We start from the raw sequence: 23,767 nt of genomic DNA, 5'->3' as shown, positions 1-23,767 counted from the left end.
AATATTCTTATTTTCTACTTGGTATATTCCATTTTGACAATGCCCTTCATAAAATGTGGCAATCAGAACTAGAGTGTCTTAAATGTGGTCTGACTGGTGCATTGTACATTGAGACTATCACTTTCTTTTCTCTCTTTAATCCGTTTTTATTTATTCAGACTAAGACTAAATTCACCTTTCCTTGGCTAAATATTATCTTTCAGTTATATGAAACTTAAAAGTCACTAAAATCCTTAGATTTTCTCCCTGTGAACTGCTATCATCTTTGTTCTCTTTTGTATGGGGTTTTTTTTTTTAACCTGAGTGTGAAACAACAGTTATTCTCATTAATTTTCCTGTTATTAAATTCAACTCATAGTTCCAATATTTTGTTAATTTTTTTGGATCCTAAATCTGTCATCCATTGTGTTAGCTGTCTTTTTAAACTTCTTAATCAATGTTCAGTGGTTAATCATACTTTTATTTACTTCAATTCTCTCTAACAAATATTTGTTATTTCCTTCTTATGAATGGACACTATCCCAACCACTGGGCACTCAAATAGGAAAAATGTCTAATTCGTGTCCTCAGGAGCTTTGAACAAAGCTTTGAGCTTTGAACATTTATGTACAAATTTGTGTAATTTGAGATAGACTACAATATTGGCAAAGAAGAGATCATGAAAAAGTGTTTTAGGAATGCCAGCTGAAGGTATAAGGAAAGACTTTTAAAGAAAGTGACACCTAAAAGCTTACCCTTGAAAAACGAGAAAGATTTCAATAGATGTAGATGAAGTAGGGGGTCAGGATGGGAGAGGGTTCATTCCAGGCATGGAAGATGTCCTGTGCAATTGAATGAAGTTGTTAAATAGAGCAAGACAAGATTAGAGAACAACTAGTAGTATAATTCAGAAGGACTATAGAAAAGTCAGTAGTGGTATGAAATAAAGTATAAAAGGTAGATTGGAAACATTATATCTGGTATTTAATTCTGGGCTTAGTGGTTGACATTTCATCTTATATGGCAATAAGGAAACACTGAGAATTTTTTTGAGGTAGAAGAATGGCACAATCACTCTTGGCTTGGCCCAGTGCTTGGCTTATAATAAGCACTTAATAAATATTTATTGGTTGATTAATTAGTTAAATTTGCATGTTATAATAAGAAAAATATTTTGGCACTGTAATGAGGGATGGATGAGAATGAGTAGAAGCAGAGAAACTAATTAGGAGACTATTAACAGTATTTTAAGGGAGAGATGGTGAGGGCATGAATTAAACTGATTTATCATCATGATGATGGAAGGAAAAAAGGGGATATATTTAAGTCAGCACAAAAGCACAATTGACAGGATTTAGCAACTGATTGGTTATGGGACAGGGGAAGATGAAGGGAAATGTCAAAGACAACTTGGACATTTCAAATCTAAAAGTATGGCAGTTGAGAGAAGAAATAGATTTGTAGAGAGAGGAGATGAGCTCCATTTTGGACATGTGTTTGAAGTGCTGGCAAGGCATTTAGGTAGAGCTATTTTACAAGAATGGAGTTTATGGAAGGAATTGGAACCATCTTCAACACATGGACATGAACGTATCCAGATCAGAGAGTGTACAGGCAAAAAAGAGAATGCTGAGTCCAGAACGTTGGGGATCATATACAATGTCACTTTCCTATCTCAGGGTCTTATTATATCTCACCTCTACCATTTTAATAGCCTCTTGATTACTCTTCCTATCTCTATTTACTCATCCACTTCATCCTTGACAAGTTTGCCAAAACATACATTTATTGTAATCAAGTTCCTGTTGAATTTCAAAACTATCAGTGCCTTAGTGCCTCTCTATTGTGGATGGACAGAATACAATGCTAGCATTCAGGATGTTCCAAAATCTGACTCCAACTTATCTTTCTATCATTCAGTAATCTAGATACACTAAAACACCAGACATTCCCTCAAAACAACCTTTCCTCTCATCCTTCTATATATTTGTGGAAGCTATTCCCCATCTCTGGAACATACTTTTGCTATACAGTTGTATCTGTTGAAATAATCTAGAAGGAGCTTGAGAGGAGTGACCATGTCTTATCTAAACTTTTATCACTCTCTGGGTCTGTTAGGTGCTCTATATACATAATAGGTGCTCCATAAGTATTCGTTGGCATTTATGATGAAGAGAAGTTTAGCTGGTAATAACTACTGAGGAAGACTAAATCATTAAAAAGAGAGTTGTATAGCACAAAGCAAAAGCAACAATAGAAGGAGGGAGAACCACTGAAAATGCAGCTGAACTGCTGTAGAGCAATGGTAAGAATTTAGATATTGTGTATAAAGTGAGTTCTATATGTTGTTCAGTCATAACCCATTTGAGGTTTTCTTGGCAAAGATATTGGAATGGTTTGCCATTTCCTTCTCTAGCTCATTTTACAGATGAGGAAAATGAGACAAACAAGGTTAAATTACTTGCCAGGGCCACATAGGTAATAAATATTTGAATCTGGATTTGAACTCAAGTCTTTATGATTTCAGACCTAGTGCTCTATCTATTGTGCCATCTTAAGATAACTTGTATTCTTCCTATCCATATCTTGATAGCACTATGTAAAGCATATTGAATGTTCTGAGTTCATTTATCTTGATATTCCTGACAATCATTCTGGGTAGGAGGGGATTGTTATCATTACAAATTTATAGGTAGATCATTTGAAGAAGTATATTACCCAATGCTATATAAAAGTCATGAGGAAAATGTAATTGGAAAATATTTTTAATAAAAATATATTCTTTTTATAAAAAAAGTCATAAGAAAGCATAGGTTTTTTGAGTCCCAAGTCAGGACTTATCATTACCATCAAAAAGTACTTTTTAAATGGTTAATTTGTTATTGTCTAATAAGAATACATTTTAAGATCTGCTTTATGTGAGGTTATTATATAAAACTGACAGCGCTAATCTATATAGAAATAATGCTGAACACAAAGATTCTGATATTTATCAAGTACAATTGAATTGAGCCAATAAACAAACCAAACAAGTATTTGCATTCTACTTTATATTCTGTTCAGGAGTAAGTGAATTTTGGAGTTATTAGGAAATGAAGAAGAAGATTTGGAGAAGATATTGAGAGGAAATGATTACTGTCTTTAAGTGCATGGAGACCAGTATTGTGAAAGGATTATACATGACCTTAGAGAGAAAAACTAGAAGCTCTTACTACTATTTGCAGAAATAAAGATTTCTACTTTATATCTCTGTAGTGACCTTTCTTTCAAGGCCTAAATTCGATGTCAACATAAAATCTGTTATTCCCTTTTATTTTGTATCCCCCACAATCGCATCTTTTCAACCTTACCCCATCGTATTTTGCCTCATATTTGCCAGCTTGTTCTGCTATACTCCCTGAAACAGTTACTTCATAATTAATAGATTTCCTTTTAAGATAAATTTTTTCTTTTCTCATTTCTTCCAACATCCAATGTCACTGAGACTTGGATCCCTCTGGAGTACACTACATGCCTGGCCATTTTTTCCAATAGAGGTTGCACTTTAATTTGAGCTAATTGTTCCCTGTTGACATTTTTGAACTTTCTACTATAATCAGGTAGCTAAATCTTCTTTGAGGTTCATGCTATCTACATTTATCATCCAATGTAGATGCTAATAGCTTTTATCTACCTACTTCCTTTCTCAGTGGGTTCTATGACTGCTTCATCCCAATTCCTATCTTTATAGCAAGGATCTTTTATATACATATTAATGCTCTCTTAAATACTCTATCTTCCTAGTTCCTCTTTTTACTCACTTCACTTACTTCTCCATTCCACCTAAGACTGATCATTATGCCCTTCTAATTTTTACCTCTTTTCTCTTTCCTATGTTCTTTCACTCACAAATATTCCACTTCCATGTCCATGCACTCTGAAATTTTTTTACATAATTATAGTCTTTTATCATTCCTTCTTTTCTTCTGCCTTATAACCTCCAAATATTTTCTCTGCCCTTATCTTAGCTACATGTCCTCCACCTCTTAGTACTTTACTTGGCCATAATCCCTGCATTGGTTATAGTCTCCTCTTTTCAACTCTAAATATTCTGCTGTCTAAATCACTTGCCCCTTGTCCTTTTCCCAAGCTCAGCTTCAACAAACCCTAACTGTGGCTTATTCCTAACATCTACTTCCTTCATTCTTATTCACATGTTATTGAACAGAACTTGAGAAAAGTACAAAATCATGAGGAATGAATCCATTATAAATTTATGGTAACATAATTTCAATGTGGCCTTCACTGCAGTGAGGCAATCTTCTTATACTTCCCTAATTAATTTACTATTCCATTCACTACAGTAACCATTGTAAACTTTTTGTTTCCTATTCAAGCCTCCCACTGCATCTTCTGAGGCAGATCTGTGACCTGATAACAATAATAATAGAGATGTATTGTCTTCCTGGAGTACATCTGCAAAACATAGAAGGAAATCTCCCAATATTTACCAAAATGGATGGCAACTTCTTACTTCTAATGATTAATGTGGACATAAATGATACTTCTAGAAGAAACCTAAAAATTATTACTGATGATAATGAAATCTTACATAAGAAAGTGAAGACTTTATGAAGACATGTGGATTCCTCGTTTTTCCCACTGAACAAAAGGGATACAAAAGAGGAAATTTAATTTGGGAAGGGACCAGCTGGCCAAGAAAATATTTTTTGAGATTTAGATTTGGATTTATAGTTATGGCTTGTAAAATAGACTTGACAGATTCTTAGCCAGAGATGGAGTACACCACAAAATGGCTAAGGATATATTTGACCTGTCCTTTGAAAAACTAATAAAAAGGGATTTGATTCAGAAATGATGGTGAGGGAGAAGACTGTCTATGTGTATGTCCTCCAGGTTAGATGTTACAAAGAATAGCATATGAAACACTCAAAATTGCAGAAAGGAGCCTGTGGTAAAACCAGAGGCTTCCATTGCCTATTCACTAATGCCCAGAATTTAGATAACAAACAAGAGGAATTAGATATCTTCATGCAAAAAGGCAAATTTGACCTGATAGGAATCATTGAAACTTAATGTATTTAAATTGGATGGGTATATTTTATTCAAATGAAAAAAGATAATTTTGAAAAAAGTTTTGTATGGAGTAGCATGTATATTAATAAAGTATACTCACATGAAGAAATGTAGACCTCATGGAGCAAGCAATTTAAAAGTTTTTTAATGTTAAAAGAGGAAGAATAATATTTTTAATCATTAAGGTATACTTCTGATTCACCTGAACAAAAAGAGAAAATAGATAAGAAGGTTCTAAAAAAGGTCACAGTCCTGACACAGAAGCATAATATAATAGTGATGGGGACTTTGATTATCCAGACATCTGCTAGAGCTTTCTCTCTTATCAAAAGCAAATAAACTTATAGCTACTTTACTTGCTTAATGATAATTTAATTCTTCAAAAGAAGAAAGATCCAACAAAGGGAAATTCCATTTTGAATCTGATTCTCACTGACAGGGAAGATGTTGTTGGGGTGGAAATGATGGGAATCCTGGGGAGAAGTGATTCCATTCTACAATTGATGATTGAGTCTAGGAAATATGACTATAGTCTGAAATGTATCTTAGATATGAGGGAAAGAGGATTTTCAAGATTCAGAGGAAAGATAGATGTGATCCTGTGGAATCAAATGCTTCAAGGTAAATTAGTGAAAGAAGGATGGGAAATGCTCAAGAATGAAATTCTGGACACAAATAATTCCACTGAGGAGGGAAAATAAGATTTATCTGAGGAGACTAATGTGGATGCCCACAGGACTCAACAATCAATTCATATCTTAAAAGGAAATATACAGAAAATAGGAACAAGGCTAGGAAACAGAACATGAAAGTATGGTACGGTCTCATAAAAATAGTATTAGGATTGCAAAATTTAGAAGGAGCAGAGGCTGGTAAGAGAGGCACAGGGTGAGAGAGAGAGAGAGAGAGAGAGAGAGAGAGAGAGAGAGAGAGAGAGAGAGAGAGAGAGAGAGAGAAAGAGAGAGAGAGAGAGAGGCTGTGTGTGTGTATGTGTATGTGGCTATATTGGAAGTAAAAGAAGGATCAAAGAAGGGCTAAAACCTTTCCTTAGAGATAGTAATAATTGAAAACAGAAAGCAAAGCAGGACAATTCTGTTTCTGTTTCTGTTTTCTCTGAAAAGGAAAAAGATCTTGACTCTGGAAATGATAGAACAAAATAGAGTAATGAGGAGTTGGTATCCAACATTCTTAAGGAGATAGTAAGTGTTTATCTTACATCTAAGTTACCTTTGATTTCAAGTCACCTGTCTCAGATTAACTATATTTTGGATAGTGAAAGAACTGGCAAATATTTCTACTGAGTCACTTTCAGTTTTAGATGATGAAAGATCATAGAAGGCTGGAAAGGTAACACAAGATTAGAGAAGGACCAATATCTCATTTTTTTTAAAGGGAGAGAACAGAATAAGATAAGCCAGTGACCTTGACTTTGATTTGTGGAAAAAAAAATTATATGGTTGGCAAACATCTAGAGAGGGTATTATTAACTAGAGAAGTTATTATAGAGAGACATCTTGGCTTCATCAAATATAGGTCATTTAATCACAGTTCCTTTTTTTTTTAATAATATTATTAACCTAGTAGAAGAGAGTATTTCAAATATAATTTGCCTAGATTTCAGACAAATTTTGATGAAGTATTTTATGCTATTCTTATGGAGAAGATGGAAAGATATGGATTAGATGATCATATAGTCAGATGAATTGAGAACCAATTGAATGACTAGACCCAAAAGAACAGTTCTTAATTATTCAAAATCAATGTGGCTGACAGGAGTCCTCCAGTGTGGTAACCAAAGGATCTACTTCTCAGCCCTACCTTTGTGGTTTACCATTTCATTCAGTGACCAGGCTAAAGCTATAGATTGTATTCTCAGTAGTTTTTCATATGATTCTAAGCTGGAAAGCTGAGGTAAACACTGAATAACAGAATAGGGATGCAAAGGAGTCCTGTCAGAATAGAGCATTGGGCTGAATTTTAACAAGATGAATTCCTTGTTATGGGAATGAATGGGAATTTATGCAAAGTCTTACAGTATGTACAAAAATTCAACTTTATATAACATATATGTATATATGGTATGGTTAGATAACTGTTATTCTTTTTTTTTAGTGGAATCTTTTTTTTTCACTAAATTTTTTTTTATTTGATCATTTCCAAACATTATTCATTGGAGACAAAGATCATTTTCTTTTCCTCCCCCCCCCCCCACCTCTCCTATAGCTGACACACGATTCCACTGGGTATCACATGTGTTCTTGATGCGAAACCATTTCCATGTTGTTGGTATTTGCATTAGAGTGTTCATTTAGAGTCTCTCCTCAGACATGTCCCCTCAACCCCTATAGTCAAGCAGTTGCTTTTCATCGGTGTTTTTACTCCCACAGTTTATCCTCTGCTTGTGGATAGTGTTTTTTAGATCCCTGCAGATTGTTCAGGGACATTGCATTGACACTAATGGAGAAGTCCATTACGTTCGATTGTACCACAGTGTATCAGTCTCTGTGTAGAATGTTTTTTTTGGTTCTGCTCCTTTCGCTCTGCATCACTTCCTGGAGGTTGTTCCAGTCTCCATGGAATTCCTCCACTTTATTATTCCTTTGAGCACAATAATATTCCATCACCAACACATACCACAATTTGTTCAGCCATTCCCCAATTGATGGGCATCCCCTCGTTTTCCAATTTTTGGCCACCACAAAGAGAGCAGCTATGAATGTTCTTCTACAAGTCTTTTTCTCCATTATCTCTTTGGGGTACAGACCCAGCAGTGCTATGGCTGGGTCAAGGGCAGACAGTCTTTTATCGTTCTTTGGGCATAGGATAACTGTTATTCTGAAAAAAAAATATACAGATATTTTAGTGGACTGCAAATTCAGTATAAATGAGCTGAGTGATGTGTCAGCCAAAAAGCTAATGTGATATTAGACTATAGTAGGCATAGTTTCAGGCCTGGAATTGGGAGGACCTGGGTTCAAATGTGACCTCAGACACTTCCTAGCTATGTGACCCTGGGCAAGTTATTTAACCCCTATTGCCTAGCCCTTGCTGCTCTTTTGTCTTATAATTGATACTAAGACAGAAGGCAAGGAAGGGTTGGGACAGGAAGCATAGTTTCTGGGAGTAGGAAGTTGATATTCTCTCTGTACTTTACTGAAATTAGGCCTTATTCTGGAGTTTTGTGTTCATTTAATGGTGCTATAGTTTAAGAAGTACATTGAGTGAGTGAGTGTCCAGAGAACAGCAAATAGAAAAGGTTTGTTTAACCTAAAGAAGAGAAGATTGACTGGAGGGAGGGGGTAGTTTCACATATTTGAAGGGCTCTCATGTGGAAGTTGGGCTCTGTTTGGCCTCAGAGGGCAGAACTAGGAGAAGCTGGTTGAAGTTTCAGAGACACATTTAAGCTTCATATTAGGAAAAACTCACTGAAAAATTAAAGCTGTCCAAAAGTGGAAGTGCTTTCTGAGGTGGTGTATTCTCCCTCCCTGGAGGTGTTGTAGCAATGTCTGAGCAAACAATTGTCCAGGATATAGAAGGGACTTTTTTTTTTGTCTTTGAATTGAAGTAGATAGCCATTGAGGTCTATTCCAACTCTTAGATTCTGCAGTTATGTGGTATATGATAGTAGCTTTGTATAAGGCCAAAACAAAGTTTTTTTGTTTTGTTTTTTAAAGAATATGAATAACCTAAGCATGTTTGTAGTTAGAAAGACAGATAGTAGAAAAGGGTATAAGATGAAAGAAAGTGAATGATGGAATAGCAAAGATCCTGCAGGAGACCAGAGGGATATAATTGGGGAGAAATAGCTTTGACAAGGGGAAAGAATTCCTTTTCCAAAAAGAGAGTGACAAAAGAGGACTGAATGGGGTATGCTGCAAAGATTGTGACATGAATAGAAAGCCAGACAGATATGTAAATTTAATATAATAGTGAATCAGAAACCATTATAATCTCTGTAAGAAGAGGAATGACTAAAGACAGTACTTTTAAGAATCTTGTTTTGATAGTGGCAGTCAGAATTTTGTTCCTCAGAGACCTCTGGCCTCTCTTCTGATATTTATTTAGCAATCAAGCATTCATTAATAATTTACCACATGCCAAGTACTGTACTAAAATCTGGCAAAGAAATGATAAAAATGAATAGTCCATGTCATCAAGGAAGTTCTATTTAGAAAACTTGTATACAGATAGATTTAAACAGAATATATAATATAGTGTATATGCAACATAATTTCTAAGGGTAGGGCAAGGCATTGGTAACTTCATGAGATGGTGTTTGAAGAAAGTGAGGGCTTTTTAGAGACTGAAATAAGGGTGGAGTGTGTTCTAGGCATGATGGACAGTCTGTAACAGAAAGATTCAGTGTCATGTGAGGAATATCAAAGAAAGCTATTTTTCTTGGACTATATAGCATTCATAAAAAGGAGTAATGTATAAGTGTGAAAAATAGCCTGGAGCCAGGTTGTGAGGGCTTTAAATATAGTCAAAGGAGTTTGTTTCCTAGAGGCTTTAATAGGGAGCCTAATCTCCTCACATTTGAACTATTGCAATGGTTTTCTGGTTGTTCTCCCTACTTCAGTTTTTTTCCACCCTCTAATCCGTGTTCCAGTCAGTCACCAAAGTGATCTTCCTAAAGCCCAGGTTTTGTCATTTTACTTCCTTGCTCAATAAATTTCACTCCCTATTAACCTCCAAGACCAAGTATGAATTTGTCTGGCTTTTAAAGCTCTCTATGATCTCTATGATATTTCCTCACTTTCCAGTCTTAAACCCCTACCCCCTTTTTTCCCTTCCACATCTACTGCAGTCCAAGGGTGGTGGCTTTGTTGAAGTTCTTTGCATGGAATGACTCCATGCCTTTTCACTAGCTCTTATTCCTAGAATGTTCTTTCTCTCCTCACTTTTGTTTCCTTGATTTCTTTCCTTCAAGACTCAGTTTAACTTCTACCACCTGCAAGTGCTAATATTCAAATTTGAATCTATTATTTTTCTAATACTTGAAGTGAACTTTATGAGATTGGTAGATTAATATAAGAAAAATGGAAAGTATAGATTCTTACATTTAGTAAAAACAATATTAGAAGTAGATGATTTTAGAGATCATATATTCAACCTTCCTCCTTCAGTAGATGAGTCAAGTAAGGTCAAGAGACTGACTACTGGTCTAGTATACTTTCCACTTTATTTTGTTAAGTAGGGGAAATGTCATATTCATAGGCACAGGATGAACAGTGAGGTTGGAAGCCAAACTGCAGAGTTTCATTTAAAAGATGAGGTCAGAAAACAGACTAAAGTTAAGAAAGGAAATGGAGGAGCTGGTAGATCTCTTAATCACTAAACTTAATGCCTTTTTCTCAATCTCCATCCTTCTTGACATTTCTGCAACATTTGACACTCAGTTGCATTCTTTGGCATTTTCTTTTCTCTCCTGGTTCTTCTCTTACTCTTTGACTGTTCCTTCTCTATTTCTTTTTCTGAGTTTATATCCAGATCATATTTGCTAATCCTGGGTATCTTACAGGATCCTGCCCTAGGTTCTCTTTTTTTCTCTATCAAAACAATGTCAGTTGCTGATTTCATCAGTTCTCGTGGATTCAGGTATCTCTCTGGGCTGATGATTCTCAGATATATTGATCTAACCATAACCTTTTTGCTGACCTTTAGTCTCATATGTCCAGTTGTCTATCTCAAACTGGATGTCCCACAAATACCTTAAAGTCAATATATCCAAAACCATATTAATTATTTCACCACCCACCCTCCCTTCTGGCTAACTTCCATGTTACTATTGTGGGTACTACTATATTCCCAGTCACCCAGACTCCCAACCTAAGTGCCATCCTGAGTTCCTCAGTCTTTCTTCCCTTACCATACCCAGTTATCAGTTGCCAAGCCCAGCCATTTCTCTCTTCATAAAATATCTCATTAATACTTCCCTTTGATACTGTCACCACCCTAGCTCAAGCCACACTTGAATGATTGTTGTAGCCTGCTAACTCAAGTCTTTCTCCACTCCAATCTCCATGCCCCAGCCAAATTAATTTGGAGATTTTTTTTTCCAATTTACTCTATTTATATAGAGTGATTTATCCATCACAGACTATGAGCTTCTTGAGAGCAGGGACTATTTTTTGCCTTTCTTTGTAGCCCTTTGCTTAGCAAGGTGCCGGGCACATAATACCTATACAGTAAATGCTTATCTGATATTATCTGGCCATGCTTATAAGGAAGGGCACACATTTGTGAGTTGACTTGTCATGATTAGACATTTAGGGATGAGCTGCCCTTCATGCAAATCAATCTTGGGACTGTGAACAATGTACTGCACCAAATGAGCCAATTAATGATTTAATCAGAACCTGAATATAACAACATTTCCTTTTTCTCACTCCCAAATCCATATTAACAACCCTGCTTTGGTCAAGTGTGGCCTGAATCAGATGCCTTCTGAGACACCTTCTAATTTTGAGTATTTGTAATTCCTGCATTAGTTAATTTGATTCATATTAGTTAAAACAGTTTTATACTTTATTTTATTTAATTAATACTTTATTTAAATTAATTAATTAATAATATTATTATTTATGTAAAAAAATATCCCTGGGGCAGTTAGGTAGCACAATGGAGAGAGTGCCAGGCCTAGAGACAGGAGGTCCTGGGTTCAGTTCAGGTTTCAGCCATTTACTAGCTATGACTTTAGGCAATTCACTTAACCCCAAATGCCTAGCCCCTGCTGCTCTTCTGTCTTAGAAGATCTGTTACTAAGATAAAAGGTAAGGATAAAAAAAAAAGATATCTCTTTTGCCTCCCCTACCCAAAACTCCATTGTTTGTAACAAAGGGGGAAAAATAAATTCAGCAAAACGAATACATAAACCAATGTATTTCTGTAGCCATAGTCACCTCATCTATTCAGGAAAGGGAAGGAATGACATTTTTTTCTCAACTCTTTTTCAAGATTGTCATAATTTCTGTAATTAAAAAAATTTTTTTTATTAAAACCCTTAACCTTCTGTCATGGAGTCAATACTGTGTATTAGCTCCAAGGCAAAAGAGTGGTAAGGGCTAGGCAATGGGGGTCAAGCGATTTGCCCAGGGTCACACAGCTGGGAAGTGTCTGAGGCCAAATTTGAACCCAGGACCTCCTGTTTCTAGGTCTGACTCTCGATCCACTGAGCTACCCAGCTACACCCTCTGTAAATTTCTTTAAATCATACAAATTCCTTTAGGTATATCTTCTCACAAATTACCTACCCTTTTCTCCTCCCAGCTGGTGTTTCTCTAAATGGGTATGTTAGCCCAGGAAAAAGAACTTTTTTGAGCAGAAAGATAGTGGTCTTCAAATATTTGAAAAGTTCTCCTGAGTAAGAAGTATCCAACTTAGATTGCTTAGACACAGAAAGCCAAATGAAGATCAAAAGGTAGAAGCTAAGAGGTGGATTTGTTTTAGCTGATATAAGGAAAAACTTCCTGTCATTTAAAGCTGCCCTATGAGGGAGGGAGTTCCCCTTATTTTATGGTCTTCTATCAGAAATTGGGTGACTACTTGACTGAAAAATTAGAGGAGGCCACTTCTTCCTGTAGTGCAGAATATATATTTTTATGGGTTCCTCCCAACTGATATTCCATGAATTGAATGGTGTTTACTGGATTGTTTCTTTGTACAAGTAGCATAACAAAGTAGAGTCAGCTCTTGACTTATTTTCAGGTAAAAGTAGATTCGAAAGGTATCCCAGATACTTGTTAGCTCTACGATTTAGGCAAAACCATTTATCCTTTCTCTGCCCAGTTTCCTCATCAATGAAATAAAGGGGTTGGACTCAATAGCCTCCAAAGGCCCTTTCATCTCTAAATTTATGATATTTTCTGCTGTTTATCTGTAACCTTTCCTGGGATAAGGGTTGTGGTACAGACTATATTTTGCTCTTACCATTCTGTTCACTTTGGTTTCTTGCTTTCTATACATGAAAACCCATTGTTTCAGTATTTTGGCGTTACTTACTTTCTGTAGCGGGATCAATAAAGTCTGCATGGGCTGTACATACAGTAATTGTGGGCTGTGGTTATAGTATTAGCACCCAGACCTTTGCAGAGGTTGTATCTATCTTCATTCAGAATTTTAATTGCATTGCTCTCCATCATCTTTTACTTTCTTAGTATATCTAGGAAACCTTTTTATAGATAGTAAAACCTAGTTTCATGGGAATATCTGGTACAGCATTTGGGAAGGTTTTCAAGTTTGCATGCCCAAACTGTAACTTTGAGCTGCCTATGAGCCCCCTGTATCACCCCAGAGAGTGAAGGGAGGAAGAGCTCACTTTGAATGGTTGAACAGAGGTGTGGAATGTGCAAAAAATGTTCTCAGGGCCTGGGAAGAGGAGGGAATGGAGCAGCTCCCCCAGTGCCAGCCTAGCACATATATCAATAGCTCACTAGTACTAATCTAGTAGATAATAGAGTGTCAATACAGTACAACTGTTATGGGATGCAGATGTATACCTCTGGGGTTCAGAAAGGATACCTTTTGCCAGAATTCAAGATTCCAAAACTTAGCTTAAAAACAAAAAGAGAAATTTATTAATTTAGGAGGTAATGTTGAGAATGGCCAGGAGGATAGCAAGGTGGAACAGCGTGATGGGGAGCAGTTCCTTGGGTGGACAGCATGAATGGAAAAGCTGTTCCCCCTGATGACATCAGTTCTGGGGATTTTATATTCTTTACAACAGATGCTGTGTCATAGTATGGACATGACTCTAGAGTGGTAAACCCTCAGGCATTCGGTTAGAGGTTTGGTTATCTGACTGGGGTCTGCCTGGAGACATAGGGAATGACCCTCATAAAAGATTCTTTGGTTTTAGGGAACAGACAAATGTCTGAGACATAGCTTGATAGAATCGAGGTGTATCCTGGAGGTACATCTCTCTGTCTATCTTAAATCTAAAGGAGGATCAAAGGAGGACAATCATCTCAGGGCCCTATGGGGTCATTAGACGTTTTAGGCTAAGAATCACGAGGATGTAAGGGATCAAAGGAATTTCACTGATAATAGTTTGCCCGAGTTTCTGGGGGTACAGTGTCCATGTCAATTGGAACCATTGCTTATTGATTAATAAAGAATCTACCAGCTGGGACATACTTCCCTAGTGGAAACTGCATCAGACTGACATTATAGGATAGTTTATTTAGGTTACAAGATACAAAGTTAATCCCTTTCACATACAGGTTCTTATTTGAAAATCAAACAAACCTTATCACAAACACAGGTATGTGAGGTCAGTGATGAGTGGACCATCCTCTGGTTATTCAGGGATTGTTTACTTTCACATGTACTTAATCACTTATCCCTAGTTAGCTACATGTTACCTTGCATTCCATCCTGACTTCTTTGATATTCCTGATGTTGCTTTGTTTCCTGACCTTCCTAATTCTCATTCCTAATCTAGTCTGCACCTGAATAAGCTGCTTGACCTCCTTGGGGCAGGGGGACTGGGTCTGTTCCCTAAAAATGCAGGAAGGGATTGATCTGCTTTATCTTCTTCAATTTTATTATCTTCCCTTATTGGGACTACTTCAATACCTAACTGATGTGGTAGATCCACAAAATCTCTTTGTAGAAGAGGTGAGAAGTAGGTATAGTACTAAATTAGACATTGAGATTTTTAGTCTCAGTTATTCTTGCTCATTGTATGAGCTTACATAGATCTCTTCCTTTCTGTATTCCCCTTTTCTTCTAAAACAAAGCTGATCTAGATGATCTCAGCAGTCTTTTTCAGTAGTACTATTCTATAATTCTTTGAGAATATCTAACCTGACTCTTTCTGAACCACTTAGGTAATAATATTGGAATTAGGTAGCTGTAAATTTTCAAGAGTGATCTTTGTAAAGTGGAGAGATTTTGCATTTTCTTTAATAGCAGATCTTTAAAGGCAGACATTGTTAATTTAATCCCTGATGACATAAAATCAGTTCACATTCTTATTTATGGGGGACGGGGAAGCCCCTTATCTCTTATTTAAAAGTTAAGATTTGTTTTATTTTCCCTTAATTATGACCTTTATAATCATTTTATTTTTCATGGATAGAGCAGTTCAGAGATCTAATTTGGTGGAGTCCCAACTCCACCACTAGTTAATTATATTCTTGATGGTCACATTCATTGTAGTCTTATGACAGTACCTTTGTTTAAGAAAACCTTTATTTACTGTAACAATGACACCAAAGCTTGAGTAGTGCTGGTTGTGATCCTGAATCCATTGTTTCAGTTACCTGTAAGTTAGAGCAGGTGTTCACTTATATCTACAGTAGGTCTTGGAACATCCCTCAAGAATATGAGAACCTTATTGCATAAGGATTATTAAACATTAGACAAATGAGTAAACAAACTGCCTGTCCTCAGATGGGTATGCTATTTGGTTCCTTTACACATAAGTATCAGTAATTAGGTCAGAGACAATTTTGAATAGGGATATTTTAAGTTTGACCCATAAGGTTAATGTGAAAGTACTCTATAATAATAGGTCTATGATCTAGGTGCCATTGAAGACAACAGGATTATTTGAGGAGCAAATGAGCCCTGACTCTGTAAATCTCCCAATAAGATCCCCCTTGAAATATCCATGTTTAAATAGCTTCTTCTGGGAGAACTTGATTTCTTGCTTTCTTTGGGAGGAGCCTATGCTGGAGGTTAGTGCTTTATCAGAATATCTCTTAGATATCCCAAATTTGCCATTTCCAAAATGAACCAATTGTCTTCCCATTCCAACCCACCCCTCTTTTGAGCATTCCTTAAGGACAATGTCACTTTTTTAGTCCTTCACATTTAAAATCCTAGTCACAACTTTTCATTGCCTCACATATTCAATAAATAGAGAAATGTTATTGATTTTACTCTTAAAACATCTTTCAAATCAGTTCCTTTTTCTCCTTTTGAATAGTTATTTGGCTGATATACTGAAATATCTCACCTAGACTATTGTAATGACCTAATTAGTTTCCTTGTCTGGAGTCTCACCTCTCTCCAAACCATCTATGTGCCACACAGATGCCAAAGTGATTTTCATGAAGGGCAGACCTTACTGACATTCCCCTCAGAAGTCTCCAGTGGTTTGCTATTACCTTTAGAATCACATACAAGCCCCTCTTTTTGGCATATAAAGTCATTTGAAGCTTTTCTCCAACCTACATTGTATTAGGATAGTGTTATGCTACATTATGTAATATCATCATTTCATATCTTATAATATTATAGTCCTCTTTATGGACTCTGATCCAGTCCATTTTTTTTTTTTGCTATTTTGATTACATAGGTAACTTTTTTTTGCTTTTCCCATGAATTTGCAGTTGTCCTCCATGCCTGGAAGACACTGCCTTCTCTTTTCATCTCTTGTGATATTTAATTTCCTTCAAAAATCAATTTCTACATTTTACAAGAAGTCATTTCAAATTATCTTCAGCTGCTAGAGACCCTCCACACCCAATTACCCAATAACTAAAAATTTTCTTCCTTCCCTGAGAAGTAGCCATTCATTTCCCCACATGTGTCATTAAGAATGTGTGAGTTTATCACACCTGGCTTCTTTGATAATTGTTCTATTATATCAGAACAGGCCCCTTTGCATGTAAAGGGAGGTGTTTCTGAAAGGTAAAAGTATAAAAAGGGGAGGTAGGACATAGTTCTCCTTTACTTAGAGGTTCCTGATGTTAGTGATAGTTATCAGCCCATTCCACTCCAGCCTAGCTCTAGAATGTAACCTAGAAATCAATCCAAACTCTCCTAGCATAACTCAATCCTAAGAGAAAGGGAACGTTTACTCTTTTGTAATTCTTCTGTAGAAGAGAACTGACATTTGTGAATCTCTTGCCATCATCTTTTATTCCTTTTTTTTTTTCAAAAAATAAATAAATGAAAAAATAACAGAAAAGGCCCAAGTAAGGTCTTGAATATGGAAGGTGGGATTTAAGGAATTGAGACCTAATTTGATCTACTCTTCTCGTTGCAGTTTCCTGTTTTTTCAACTTTACCAGCCCATCTGGTATTGTCCTATCCCCGAATTATCCTGAAGAATATGGCAATCACTTACACTGTGTCTGGCTCATCCTTGCCAAGCCTGAGAGCCGCATCCACTTGGCCTTCAATGATATTGATGTGGAACCTCAGTTTGATTTCCTGGCCATCAAAGATGGGGCTACAGCTGAGTCTCCTGTTCTGGGTACCTTCTCAGGAAGTCAGATCCCTTCTTCACTTACCAGCAGTGGACATGTGGCCCGACTTGAGTTCCAGACAGACCACTCAACAGGGAAGAGAGGCTTTAACATCACCTTTACCAGTGAGTCAATGCATCCTTCCTTACCCTTATTTTATGGGTGTGGACCACAGGGAAGGAGGTAGGACATTTTGTTATTAATTTAGTAGGAAAGATAAGAATAATGGAAATCACTCACTGTGAAAAAATAAGGAAGTGGTATTATATAAGGGACTAAAGAACAGGGGTTGAGGTTATCCAGAGAAGGTTCATGGAGTTCTGGAATGATCAAGATTTCTTTCTTTTAGTTGCACTAAAATCTTTTCCTGTCCATAAAATATCCTTGCCCAAATTGTAGCAATAATAGCAGGATTTGGAGTCCTTTTTTCGGTTCACTAGCTTATGCTTATAACCTTACCTCTCCTCTTGAAGACTGAAAAGTGTTGGGTCAAATCAACAAAGAATGGAGAAAGAAATAAAGGACAGTTTATGTTAAGAAGGGGAAAAAGATCCAGAATATTTCAGTAGGACATAAATTCAGTTGAATACAGCATTATGGCATAGCAGCCAGAAAGAGTCTATTTGATTATAGGATTTTCTAATAGAAACACAGTGCCCAGATATATGAGGTTATGGTCCCCACTCTACTCTGCCCTGGTCAGACTCCATCTAGAAAATTGTATTATATTCTGGGCACCACCTTTTAGGAGGGATATTGACATATTGGAATATGCCCAGAGTAAGAAAGGCAGGTGACTGGATATCATATCATATGAGAATGAATTGAAAGCAGCAGTATTCTTTAGTTTGAACATATTTGAAGGGCTGCCATGTGGAAGAAAGATTAGTTTATTTGAGGAGCCAGGAATGAAGGATGAAAGATAATTATTAACAAAAAGTCTCAACTGCTTGGAGATGGCCCCAGGCTTCTGGCTAGCATATTCATGCTATGTAACAGACACATCCCTGTTTATCAGTTCTTTCCATAGTAACTAGTAGAAAGAATGAGTGATAATTGGAATGTTTATCTGTGCATATGTGGTATGGATACATGTTTATATTTCTTTAACAGATTTCCAGTGTGAATATAATCATTTAACTTACGGAATCTCAGGAATTATTTTAGAATACATCAAATCTTATCTCTTACTCAGTGTAAGAATACTCTCTACATCATGTAGATGACTTGTAATCATCCAGCCTGTTTAAATACTTCCAGTATTAGAGAACTCACTGAAGAAATTCCTTTCATTACTACACACCTCTTATTGTTAAAAAATTATTTCTTATAATAACAATGCTTATATAATGCTTTAAGGTTTACTTTTCTCTTCATAAGTCTTGTGAGGTCAGTTATGTAGGCACTATATTTCAGACAAGAGAACCAAGATTCATAAAGGATGAAGATCTTACTCAGGGTCACAGTGCTTAGAGCCAGGACTCAAATTCAGGTCATATAACTCTAGAACTAGCTTTTTATATTTACATAGCTATGTTGTTTCTCACATTAAGCTTTGGCTCTCCTTCTAATGGTGCTAATTTTATTCTAGAGTAATGTGTGTAGTCTTTCTTTTCCATTTCACATTACTTCAGATAATAATTAAATTAATCATAATAGTAATTGACACTCATATAATTTAATGCTTACCGAACACATTATGTCATTTGATTTTACATAGCACTTTCAAGTGTACAAAGTGCCTTTCTTATATTATCTCATTTGGTCTCCATGAGAATCCTGTGAACTGACTTGCCTGTAGTTATACAGCTAATAATTAAGAGAGAATTTTATTAGTGAGAAAACACTAATAACTGGATAACAAATTAGGATATCCCAGAAGGCTTCCTATAGGAGATGGCACTTGAACTTATCCTTGAACAATGTTGAGAATTTTAAGAGATGGTACAAAAGAGGGAGTGTGCGTAGGAGACAACCTATGTAAAGGCAAAGGGGATGATAAAACCCATGCTCCCTAACTGGCCTATTATATGGGGCAAATGGAGTTCCAGAGCCCTAGATATTTGGCTTGAGTTGTACCTGCTGGTGTGAAGCAGGAATAGTTATTGAGAGTAGTCATTTCATTTAAATGTTTGTGTGTGTGTGTGTGTGTGTGTGTGTGTATGTGTGTGTGTGTAGATTGATAAAGTGATGAGTTTTAACACTGATGATTTGTAGTTTAAAAAAAATTTTGCCTTCAAAGACAATATTTTCCAAACCACTTGTGCTACATGCTCATTCAAGGCTTTGCAATTCTTCATAATTGTCACCAGAGTCAATAACTAGCTTTCCCCTTTTCCAGCTAATGACCATTGAGAATGTTTACTAGGCTTTTGGTTTGAATTTTTTACTTCCAGAGTCAGATGTGTAAAGAATAATTTTATAGTTGTGACTTAAAAATCTGAATTAATTTGGTCACCAGGGAAAATCCCAAATAATAAAATACCCAAGTCAGTTGGAAATTATGGTGATTTTAATTAATATAGAGAGAAGGAATTAAGAAGAGAGAGAGAGAGAGAGGAAAGAATTAATTTAAACTGCTCCAGCTCAGACTGAGCCAGGCAGGAGTTAAAGGCCTTGGCCAAAGGAGCCTCCCTGAGCCCAAGGGAAAAGAAGTCAGTATTACCCAAGTTGCCATGAGACCATCTCAAGGAAGCTATCTGAGGGAGCTCCTCCAGGCTGAGTTCCTCCATTCCTGAACTGAACTCCCAGGCTATTCCTATAGACCTCTTTTTAAAGATCTTTTCTCTCGTGTCACCTCCCCTAAATTTTCACATCTACCAATCACAGCAGATGCTTTTCTCCAGGACTGCCCATTCTTTAGTTCTCACCTTCTTTGATAAGATTTTTGAGTTACTTAGCACTTCTTTGTTAAGTTCACCTTTTGTTAGTTACTTGACACTTTTGTGATTAATTTAACCTTTATAGGTACTTAACATCTTTTTGTATTAAGGTCTAAAAATAGATTTAGCTTAATGTTCTAGCTTCACTATAAGGTGAGAACTAAGTACCTTCATTGTTCAATCAGGAAATCACAACTTTATCTTCCCCTAAAGTACTGTCTAAGTAGGGTGCAGTAATTTTAAAGTTCACAGATGCTAAATAGCTGAGACATAGGCTTCAGGTCTTTTCCATTCTTACTTATGCTGGAGCTTTCCTTGTCACAAAATATGAAAATAAAGGAAAGAATAAAGAAAAAAAACTATTTTTTCAAAGCACCCTCAGAGAATTTAAGCACAAAACAAGTTTTCTATTGGAAATTTGCTTCATTAAAGATCATGAGTGTCTGTTTTTAATGGACCATTGGTATGGATGACAATGAGGCAAAGGAATTGTCTATTGGGAATGTTGGGAGATCTTTATTTTAAGGAACTATTCTCACCTGCCTGGGCTGATTCAGAAGAAACCCTGTCTTGGAGGAAAGGAAACAGAACAGATAACTTCAGGTGAAGTACCCTAGACTAGTTTTTTTTTTTTCTAGTCAACCAGGTCCGTATTTCATCTCTGGAGATATAGTATTGTGGAGAGTTTATGAAGTGGACAATAGACTTGACTTTACATCTTACCATTTTAGTTGATCTCGAATCAGCAGTTTCTAGTGAAAATTCTTCTTCCTATGCTCAAGTGCCTAATTACTGGGCTGGACCCAGGTTTAGAGTGGGAGGTGGAAAGAAGGCTACTTTGTCTTCCCCTCCATTGCAGGCTTTGGGGAAAGCATTGGCGGAGGTCCGGGCTTGGTGACTGTGATGTGGTGGCTTTATTTCTGGAGTCAGCCCAGGCTAACCAGCCTCCATCTTATACAGCATTTCGACACAACGAGTGCCCTGACCCTGGTGTTCCTGTGAATGGCAAACGATTTGGTGACAGCCTCCAATTGGGCAGCTCCATCTCCTTTCTCTGTGATGAGGGCTTCCTGGGGACTCATGGCTCAGAGACAGTAACTTGCATCTTGAAAGAGGGCAGTGTGGTTTGGAACAATGCTGTGCTTCGGTGTGAAGGTATCTACCATTCCCAGGAGGGGTGGGTTTTTCACTTCGGATGGGGCTGGTAAGTAGGGGGTGTCCCAGATGTCACTGGGTAGAATTTTGGTCAGCAAAGTTTTAGCAATCCATTCCTCTCTTTAAAATCTCCCTCTCCTATCCCCAACCCAGACCTCTTATCCCCTTTCCTGCCCCTAGCCCCATGTTTCCTTTTTTACTCTTCTTCATTCAGTACACATTGAGGCTAGTAATGGTGACCATATAACTCCATTGGAAGCTTATGTATTAGAACTAGAGATTAGGCTCCAAGGAATAAGCTCTAATATCAGGTAGCTTAATATAGTGGAAAGAGTCCTGAACATGGATTCAGGAGAGTTTTAGCTTCTTTTATATCTTTGCTACTCAGTAACTGGGACCTTGGGCAAATCACTTTTCCTTCTTAAATGTGTCCTCATCTACAAAAGGGGATCTGACAAATGTGTAAGTGCTCTGTAAGTTAGAAAGTACTATATAAATATAAAAGCTAACTTGATTAGGAAAGTGGTAGGATTTTAGGCATTTGATGAATCATGAACAGGAAGCCTCTTTCTAATGCCTCTATATTGACCTCAACTAGAATCTTAAATGATAGTTAGGATTTGTGGCTTATTCTATTTTTTCGTATAATTTTTAGAGCCAGACAAGCTGTAGGTTTGATTGTCTTTTTCAAATTGTTTATGCTGTCTGATTACCTACCATTGTTACTATTCACTTCATTAACCAAGCACCTTCCTTTGAAATCCAGATAAAAAATCTGACCTTTTATAAAAAGCCTTTTCTGATCTCCCTTAATACTAGTGCTTTCCTCTAAGATTATCTCCCTTTTAGCCTTTACATATCTTATTCAGACACAGTCATTTGCATGCTGTGTTCCCTTTTAGATTGTGGGCTACTTGAGAGCAGAGGCCATTTTTTCCCCTTCTTTTTACATATCTAGCACTTAGCATAATGCCTGGCATATAACAAGCACTTAATAAATGCATGTTAAATTGACTTGTTGAGTTCTAGGAATCTAGCACTCTGTTCCATTGTCCCAAAAGAGATAGCAAAGAAGACTTCATCCCTGCCCTAGTAAGTAGCTAAATAAGAATAAAAAACACTAGTATTTCTCAAACACTTTGAGGTTTACAGATTGCTTTACATATATTATCTCATTTGATCCTCACAACAACTCTAAGAGGTAGGTGCTATTATTATTCCCATTTTAAAGGTAAGTATACTGAGGCTAAGAGATTAAATTACTCTTTTAGGGTTATATGGCTAAGTGAGAATTTAAAACAGAATTTGAACTCATGGCTTCCTGATTCACAATTCAGAAAGTTTCTATATTAAAACACTAGCTTTCTGAAATTAATAATTCAAATATGTGTAGAGGTAATTTCTTCACAGAATTTCTGTGATGCAGACATTGAAATACTTTTAAAATCATATTTATTGAAGAGGAAAGTGAGGTTTAGAGATAGAAAAGGACTTGTGGAGAGATACTGTCAAAGTTAGGACTGCATTTTAAATCTTTGGACTTCTAGTATAAGGCTTTTTCCAAGGCTCCATGCATGCATCAATTAGTATTTATTGATCTCTTAGTAAATAGATTATAGACCTGAAACATTAATAGGAAAGATACAGTATATCATAAAAACATATATACAAGTTTGAGCATGTTGTGCCTAGTGACTGCAATAAGGAGACTGATAAAGTTGAGGCATGTCAAAATCTGAGGTTTGAAAAGAAGGTATAAGACCTGAAGGCAAGAACTAGTCATTGGGATTTAGGGATGAGGCTTTGAATACCAACCAGAAGACTTAAAATGTATTTCTAAATTATAGCAAGCTGCTGGAAGTGACAGTTTGATCATTCATTTGTTGAGTTATTCTTTGTGATCCCATTTGAGGTTTTCATGGAAAAGATACTAGAGTGGTTTGCCATTTCCCTCTCTAGCTCATTTGACAGATGAGAAAACTGAGAGTTAAGTGATTTACCCAGGGTCACACAGCTAGTAAGTGTCTTAGGCCAAATTTGAATTCAGGAAAATGAGTCTATCTAATTCTAGGTCTGGGGCTCTATCCACTCCACTACCTTGCTGCCCTAGTTTGAGCATAAAATTATAGATTGAGAGCTGGAAATAACCTTCAAGGCCATTTAGGCCAGCCCCTCAATTCACAGATAAGGGCATTGAGTCCCAAAGGGAATGAATAACTTAGCCAGAGTCACCTGTGTTGAGCAGCATTTGGTGGCATCAAATAACACAAAAGCCAGATTTGAATATAGAACTTCCATTTTGAAATCCAGTACACTTTCCATTGTATTATATTGCTTCTGTTATAGGTCATAGCAGGTTGTTGGGAAAGCAGTGATATGATGAAAACAGTACCTGAGATATATAGTTCATGTTTATATACAGGGAGCTTCCTCTCCAAAATTCCACTTACAATCAATGAATGACAGTGTTGTTCT

The 23,767-nt window shown here is 36.5% G+C and overlaps 1 protein-coding gene and 1 long non-coding RNA gene across 12 annotated transcripts in view; one reads left to right on the top strand and one right to left on the bottom strand.

The window, feature by feature from the left end:
- The window catches only part of CSMD2 (CUB and Sushi multiple domains 2), a 1,065,508-nt gene that overhangs the window by 706,480 nt on the left and 335,261 nt on the right, over positions 1–23,767 (top strand). For all 7 annotated transcript variants that reach the window (XM_056795117.1, XM_056795119.1, XM_056795118.1 and 4 more), the window contains 2 exons: positions 17,054–17,380; positions 21,098–21,292. In XM_056795117.1, coding sequence (XP_056651095.1) covers positions 17,054–17,380; positions 21,098–21,292 — 522 coding nt within the window. The remainder of the gene's footprint in view (positions 1–17,053; positions 17,381–21,097; positions 21,293–23,767) is intronic.
- The window catches only part of LOC130453850 (uncharacterized), a 45,286-nt gene that overhangs the window by 17,684 nt on the left and 3,835 nt on the right, over positions 1–23,767 (bottom strand). The window contains exon 4 of one of the 5 annotated variants that reach the window (XR_008911465.1): positions 15,228–15,320. The exons of 1 other annotated variant lie outside the window; for it this stretch is intronic. This is a non-coding gene — a long non-coding RNA (uncharacterized LOC130453850). Of the gene's footprint in view, positions 1–15,227; positions 15,321–20,521; positions 21,134–21,235; positions 21,368–22,530; positions 22,914–23,767 lie in introns of those variants that run through there. 3 more of the 5 variants (XR_008911464.1, XR_008911461.1, XR_008911463.1) reach the window with 3 other exon arrangements.

This window comes from Monodelphis domestica, chromosome 4 (assembly GCF_027887165.1).
Source record: "Monodelphis domestica isolate mMonDom1 chromosome 4, mMonDom1.pri, whole genome shotgun sequence".
In the NCBI taxonomy this organism is placed as follows: Eukaryota; Metazoa; Chordata; class Mammalia; order Didelphimorphia; family Didelphidae; genus Monodelphis; species Monodelphis domestica.
This window is presented reverse-complemented; position numbering and strand designations above follow the sequence as displayed.